Raw genomic sequence first — 7702 nt, forward strand, 5'->3', positions numbered from 1 at the left:
TTCTTAAATCAATCCACAAACATTTCCTTTCTATCCAGGATCTTAAAAGTAAAAACAGCATGTCTATTTATATGTTCATATAAATAAATAGATATGCTGTTTTTATATGTTCATATAAATAAGAGCCACTTTAGGATCAAGGAAGATATTAAAACATTGTGGTTCATTGTATACCATCGGAATGGTAACATCATCAGGCTACATGCCATTTGATAAATAAGGCTATCATGAATATAAAGTGTTTCATACCTATCCCCATGTTTAATTTTCATTTCTTTATTATTAACAGTAAGGTATTTTGATAAAATATAGTCTATGTTCTTCATGAGTAAGTAAAAATATTCCTGGGATTGTGGCACTGTCATCAGGTTTTGTAGCATATAGAGAATAAGGGGCTTTTATTACAAGAATAGTTGATATGATTATATTTTTTTATAAAAAGTTATTATCATTTAAGGTAGTTTATCTAATGACAAATTAATTTGAGTTCTTGTGTGTTTGTTTTGCTATAAATTAGGTGTTTTTTAGGTGGTGGAAATACATTTTTACTTCTGAAAACTCTATATGAGAAACAATTAATTCGACCTATACGTCAGAGTGTATTAACTGTAAGTATAATATTTTGAAGCATCATTCTTCTTGTGACTTTTTCATTTTTTTATACTTGAAGAATTAATATTTTCTGTTTCCCAAAAATAATTATTATCATTCAGTGGCATTTACATCACTTTGTAATAATCAAAATCAGCATTTTTTAATATTTGAAGTGTTAAATTTATTGCTGTATTTTTTTAAGTTTTTATTTTGAACATTTGGAATAGGTAAGGCTCAGAAAGATAGTGATTTTGCAGTTTGAGAAATTTCACAGGCATTATATTTATCTGTCTGTAAATTTTAATGCTTATTTTTCCTTGAAATAAAAATAAAATTCTGTTCTCAATTAATATCGATTTTTGTAAGAATTTGTGTTAGTTTATAATTACTGAATAAATTTATTGATTAATGAAAAGTTTTATATTTACTTATACATTTATTTTTAATTTCTATATATTTATTGAAATGTTACAATGTATAGAATTTTGCAGTTTTTGATTGTTTCTTTTTACTTCCTAATAACATCTAATATTATATTCATTTTAATTTAAAGATTGTTTTTGACATTTTCTATCTTTATTTTATAGAGAGGAGTGCCATATATGGGCTCTAGTGCAGGAACAAATGTTGCTACTAGAAGTATAAATACAACAAATGATATGCCAATCTGTTATCCTCCTTCCTTTGAAGCTCTGAAATTGGTGCCTTTTAATATCAACCCTCATTATATTGATGCTGATTTAAACAGCAAACACATGGGTGTAAGTGGGAATGCTATTATATATGTCAGTTTATTAATAATTCTTTCTGTGTGTGGTTTAAGTACAAATTAATGTATTTCACTAAAATTTCGGATTGGTACAGTAATCTGGTTTGCTATAACTTCGGGCTGTACTGAAACAGGATCTAGTCTTTGTGCTGTAATATTTTCTGTTTATGCTTGAGAGTTTGTAATCCTGAATTTTAATTTTGAAAATTAAGCTAAGGTTTATGTTCGTTCACTTTTTAGATAAAATATTGGGTGTATAAGTATGACTGTCCTTTTTCAAAATACTAAATAATATTTTAATAACAACTTAATTATTGTAATAACTGCAAATTCAAACATTTATGTGTTTTCAAAATGACAGAAGTATTTGTTCCATCAGAGTATTTTTTATCAGAAGCTACATCATTTCCATTTGTCAGGCAACAAACAAATTGCATTGAAAAAGTCTGGTTGTTTTGAAATAATCTAGTCATCAATCTGATTTTTGCTATCCTCATAAAATCTGAATTGATTTACAGAAAGGTTGCTCTTTATGGATACCAAGGAAATAGTAATCTGAAGGAATAACATCTGATGAATTCAGTAGGTAAGGCAACTTATCCCAGTGAAGTGCCTCTACAATTTCCTTGACTAGTCTTGCAAAATGTGGATGAACAATGTCACATGGAAAAATAGTCTTGTTGCATCTTTTGTCATATTCTGGACATTTTTCAGTGCTTCATTTGAATTGATAAACTGTTGTAAGTCATACTTAGTGTTGGTTGTCTGATATGGCTGCATAGCTTATAGTAGACTATACCATTTTAGTCCCATAAGATACACAATACAATCCATGAATTTTTGCTTGGTTCATTCATGGAACTGTTTCACCTGGTTGTAACCATGCCTTTGTTCGCTTAATTGGGAATGCATTCTTCATTTCCATTAATAATTCAGTGCAAAAAAACAAAAAACAAAACTTTTATTTTTGAAGCTGCTGTTTTTGATAAGCAGTATCCCCTCTCTGCTTTTGAATCATTTCAATACACGTTAATGTTCAGAAATGCATGGTTGGGTAGCATTCAATAAAACAGCCACTTCTGATTATACCTGGGCTGGAACCTCACCCAGTAATGCTTCCATTTCTTATTGTTTAATTTTATTTTTGGATGGGGTTATTTTGCATGTTCTTTGTCATGTGTATCAAAATCATTATTTTTAAAGCTGTCAAAACTGCTCTTTCCAAATTGTCTTCAATAGAGCTGTGCACAATGATGTTCATTGTAAACTTCTAAAAGCATACAGTATGTTTCTGCTGCAGGTTTTTTGCAATAAAGTAATGAAGCAGAAGTCATAAAACTTGATATTTTAAAACGGAAAAAATAATTATTGTTTGCACTTGAAACTATTAAACAATTGTTGTATAGTAATTATTAGAAATTGGTTTTCAAAACTTTAAAATGCAAGTGCTTGCGGATTCAGAGTTGAGCAAGTAGCACTGCCAATGACATTTATTGCAAAGAGGCAAACTCAGTATTTGTACACCCAAAATTACAACATCCTGAATTTTTCCATGTCTTAATGTCTTTCTGGGGGTAATGGATTTTACTTATTTATATTAATATAACTATGTAACACTGTTAGTGCTTAATCCTTAAAACCTTAACTATTTGCAGATTGCTTATTTGTTGATTTTTATTAAATAATTAAGATTTACCAGCATTTTCATATTTATTTTGTTGCCTTTTCTGAAGTAAAGTTTGTCATTTTTAGCAGCTTCACAATTTATGTTTTTTCATGTATTATCAAGAGGTACTAAAAAAATTATGCATTTAATGCATGTAGCAGTGTAAGTTAAAAATATTTATATGTAATGTAATACTTTTTTTAATACTTGCTTGCAAGCATAGCCAGTAGAATATTTCTGGGCAAAACATTGGTTTTTGTTAAAAGTGAAATAAAATAATCTAGGTTCACATGCTGAAACCATGATCACCCCCATTCTGTTTTCAAAAGATTTGGTTATAAACTTGCCATAAACCCTGCCCTACCCATTGGGAATTTTAAAAAACAGATAAATCGGATGCCAGTAGATACTTCAGATGTTAAACTATGCCAATCCTCAATGAAGATACAAGAACTGAAATTCAATACATCAGTATAACATTTGAAAATTATCAGTAAAATTGCTGAGCCTAAAAAAGATATTTAGTAATTCTTTGACAAGAATTGCATCAATGAAAATAGCACATGTTTGGTTAGATACTTCTTGGAGAAAAAGCTCTTCCTTTTACTTGTGTTTAAACATTGTTTTAGCATATTAATCTAGATAATTTTGTAACTTCATTCTAATTGTGTTTGCCATTTAATTTTTCAGTTGATTTTTTTTATAGATGAACATTTTTGGTTCATCATTGATAAACTGGCACAGTGAGTGTTCCTGTTCTTGAAGAACTTTTACTTACATTTTTAAGAACTTGAAATAAGAAAAGCAGTGACGGCAATCTGTATATCAAGAGAAGCAGAGAACAAATGTGATGTAATAAAAGATAAAAGCTAGATTCAGAATAATTTCGTTTTGGTTTAGCTTTATTTTGATTGGTTAATATTAAGTTTCTAAAATTATGATTGGCTAAAATACTTTGTCATAAGCATTAGACAGGAATCATATATGTGGATTCATTTGAAAAAGTTTTAATGAAATGTTATTGTAGCACATTGCATTGTCATAAAGTATGTGCATACAATGTATGAGCTTGAGAGCTTACTTGGAGATAATTTAAAAGTCATTGGAAACCATAGCAATAAGCATTATGAGTGAGTTAAGGTATAAGTTATTTTCTTCTTCCTTACCGCTTGCCTTTGTGATGTAATTGGATGTGTAGCTAGCAATCAGGAACTCTGGTGTTCGAATCCTAACTAGGGCAAAGCACATTTTTCAGGTTGCCTGCTTCCAAAAAAGAAAGAAAAATCTAATGACTCTACTTTCTTTCTTTCTTTTTTTTAGGAAGTAAGATTTGTTTTGAGATTTGAGTTATTGAAGTTGGTATTTATTTTTTGCATTTGCTTTGCTAAACACTGTAAAATAATGATGTAATGTATAAATATTTCAATTTTTACTTTTGAAATTGAGAAGAAAATATGTTATAATCCAAATAGGTCTAATTTCAGGAATTTCTATTGCAGGAGACGAGGGAAGAAAGGATTAAGGAATTTTTGGGAGAACCAGAGTGTGCTCCTGTTTTGGTTAGTCTGTGTATTTAAATGTAAAATATTTTTATGCCTTGAATTTGAATGTGGTTGTGTAATTGTAGCTTCATTGTAGGGTCTTAGAGAAGGAAGTTGCTTATTAGTAGAAAGTGAAAAAGCCACATTGCTAGGAATAAATTCAGCTATACTGTTTGAAAAGTAAGACAAATTCAGAATCATGTTAGTTTCATAACTATTATTAGATATCACAGAGTAATGAGTTTAATATTGCTATGGTATAGATTTTAGACTAAACTAAATAGTTTATTTAGTACTATTTAGTCAAAAAACACTTTTTCTGATAATATGCATATTAATAAAAGTATTTTTTTAAATATTAAGCAATTTTTTAAATAATTTAAGTGAAAATGTTCTAATAATTTGCTAAGTGATATTTGGAAGCATAATTTCTTAGTTCATAGCACTAGGAGTAAATATAAGTACAAATTCAGAATCATGTTAGTTTCATAGCTATTATTAGAATCTCCAAGGTAATCAATGTAATATAAATATAAGTAAAAATTCAGAATCATGTTAGTTTCATAGCTATTATTAGAATCTCCAAGGTAATCAGTTTAATATTGTTATGATATAGATTTTAGATTAGACTAAATAAACCAATGTACTTATTATTAAAAAAGTATTTTATAAATATTATGTTTTTTTACCTCTAATAAGTTAAGTGTAAATGTTATAATAATTTGCTAAATAACGTTTGGAAGCACTATTAATTAAACACAGCACTGAGAGTAAATATATACGCAACTTGATACTATAAAGCTTTTTATGTTATTTCAATAAATAAAAATATATAAGAAAAATATGGTAAAAAACAAAAAATGTTAGAAGCAAAAACAAAAATCTCTAATTATTTCTATAGATCTCTGTGGTTGGGTTTTAAATCAAACGTATGATCTGACATTGAGCTAATTAATCTGTGAAAAATGCTTTATAGTACTTGTGCCAGTTCAATTCTAATGGTATTCTCAAATCACCTACCTTTTTTATTTGTTTGTCATTAGTATATAGTTTTCTATTATTAATTTTGGTCATGTTTTTCTTATAGGGGAAAAGATCCAGTTAATTATGAACCAGGCAGTGATTTATCTAAACTCCTTACAACATGTGGATAGTAAAAGAGTTATGAAGTATGCTGTGGTTTCATGTGATGAAATTTAAAACAGTTGTTTATATATATATATATGAAAAAAACTACTAAATTTTCTGAGTTTATTACAGATGCTCACTTAAAAAGCATTATTAAAAAAGTGGATGTTTTAAAAGAATATTTTTTTCTTTCTTTTTTTAATTATATAAATGTTCTAATATTTTTCTAAATGATATTTGGTATGAATGATTTAATTTTGAACTGCTTTGAAAACACAGGTACTAATTTTTCTTTAAAGTGTTTTCTGTACAAGAGTGTTGCTCTTGAAAAAGAAGAACTGGTATCTGATTGCCTTTGAAATCAACAACAGATTTAGGAAGTAGTTTTATTCAAAAGCTATGTCAGCTGAAGGTGTCCCCCCCCCAGTTTGAAACATTTAATGCATGTTTTATTTTGAGAAGAATTGTCTGAAGTAGGTATCAAACTCAGTATCTGAAGTGAGCAAAATAGTCATTGGTGTACAATAGTTTGTAATGCTGCAAGAAATAAAAAAGCCATTTTCATACATAAATTTAGTAAGTTTATTAAAATCTTGAACACTGCAGTTCTAAGTTTAAAAAAAAAAAAAAAAAAGGCGAGAAGATGTAAAGGAATATGGACACATATTATTTCTTTCCTGACACCTGGCATCTTGCTAAGGGCTTGTTCTTTTCATAAGTAAGAAAAGCTGTTCACTGTGATACATATTACCAAACAAAAAAAATCATATGCAATGCAAAATCTGAGGCTGTCTAGGTATTGTACAGATTTATACACATGAGTATTTGAAAATTGTTTGGATACCCGTTTCATTGAATTTTTCTTTGAACTGAGTTGCACAGAATTTCTGTTAAATCCATCTGTAAATATGCTGGCACTTTCTTAACATCGGTTGAGAAAGTATTTTTATGAGGCAACCATCTCAAAACCCTAATTTGTATATATGCCTCAAAATTCAATAAATTTCACTTTTTATTAATAATTAATAATTATATATTTTATCTCCAGCGCACAAGACTGTGTATCATAAATTCTTAAGATACGCTCATTTTAAAACTATTTTGCAGTATTGCTGTTGAATTGAATTTTATGGTTTAAGTGCGATGAACATGATATTTAATAAATAAAGGTAATACCCAAAATGTTAAAAAAACGCCCCTTTGTGGATAATGTAAAATCTGAAAGCTTTCAGATTTTTTAATTTTTATTTTACTTATTAATTTATTTGTTTCTGTCTTTGTTATGTTCTCTTTAATTCTGCAGGTAGGCATAACTTCTTCAGTTACAAAGTTCCATTCTTCAAGTCCTGTAATTGCCATTTCAGAAATTTCCACTAAATTGTCAATCTTTTTTTTTTTTTTTTTTTTTGTTCTCAGCAATTTCTCTATCAAATTTCTTTATTATTGGCAGCGATTTTTTCCTGGATTTAGAACCATACTATAGATTTTGTTGTCCATTAGTTGATCAATGCTTGGAGCATTGTCATAGCAATGAAATAACTTCTGTTACATCACTTCACTTTTTACCTCTTCTTCACATTTCTTCAGAAGTTCCATTAATTTGAAAATTTGCTTTTTTGTTTGTGATGTATGAACAACTTCAAATTTGTGGCAATCATCATAAAGCTTATAGAGTCCGCTCTACACTCTTGGCCGATGCATCATGAGATTGGCTACTAAAGATGCGTTATTCTGCTAAATTTTGTCTTGTTTCTTTTGCATGCTGACAAATTTAAACCTGAATTATATTACTTATTGGTTATACTTATGCCTTTTTTCTTCACATGCTGAAGGCATAGCCGAGTCTTGAATCAATAAATTCCCACATATACTTAAGGCTTATCCAGGACTGGCCTTAGATATTTATGGCCTATTGCAGTGCAAATTCTGCTGCCAACCACCTCCCTAAATTTTAAAAATTTTGCTGCTGCTAAATGTTGTATCTCAGTGCCTTCCGTAGGTTCT

General features: G+C 28.8%; 1 protein-coding gene across 1 annotated transcript in view; it reads left to right on the forward strand.

Annotated features, from left to right (window-relative positions):
- The window catches only part of LOC118193445 (alpha-aspartyl dipeptidase), a 29872-nt gene extending 23995 nt beyond the window's left edge, over positions 1 to 5877 (forward strand). Inside the window, exons 4-8 of the mRNA XM_085814134.1 lie at positions 529 to 608; positions 1182 to 1355; positions 4529 to 4588; positions 4668 to 4750; positions 5658 to 5877. Of these exons, the coding sequence (XP_085670260.1) occupies positions 529 to 608; positions 1182 to 1355; positions 4529 to 4588; positions 4668 to 4750; positions 5658 to 5724 (464 nt within the window). The 3' untranslated portion in view covers positions 5725 to 5877. The remainder of the gene's footprint in view (positions 1 to 528; positions 609 to 1181; positions 1356 to 4528; positions 4589 to 4667; positions 4751 to 5657) is intronic.
- Positions 5878 to 7702: the final 1825 nt, after the last annotated feature.

This window comes from Stegodyphus dumicola, chromosome 3 (assembly GCF_044657685.1).
Source record: "Stegodyphus dumicola isolate Sdum_Otavi_A_Nest chromosome 3, ASM4465768v1".
Taxonomy (NCBI): domain Eukaryota; kingdom Metazoa; phylum Arthropoda; class Arachnida; order Araneae; family Eresidae; genus Stegodyphus; species Stegodyphus dumicola.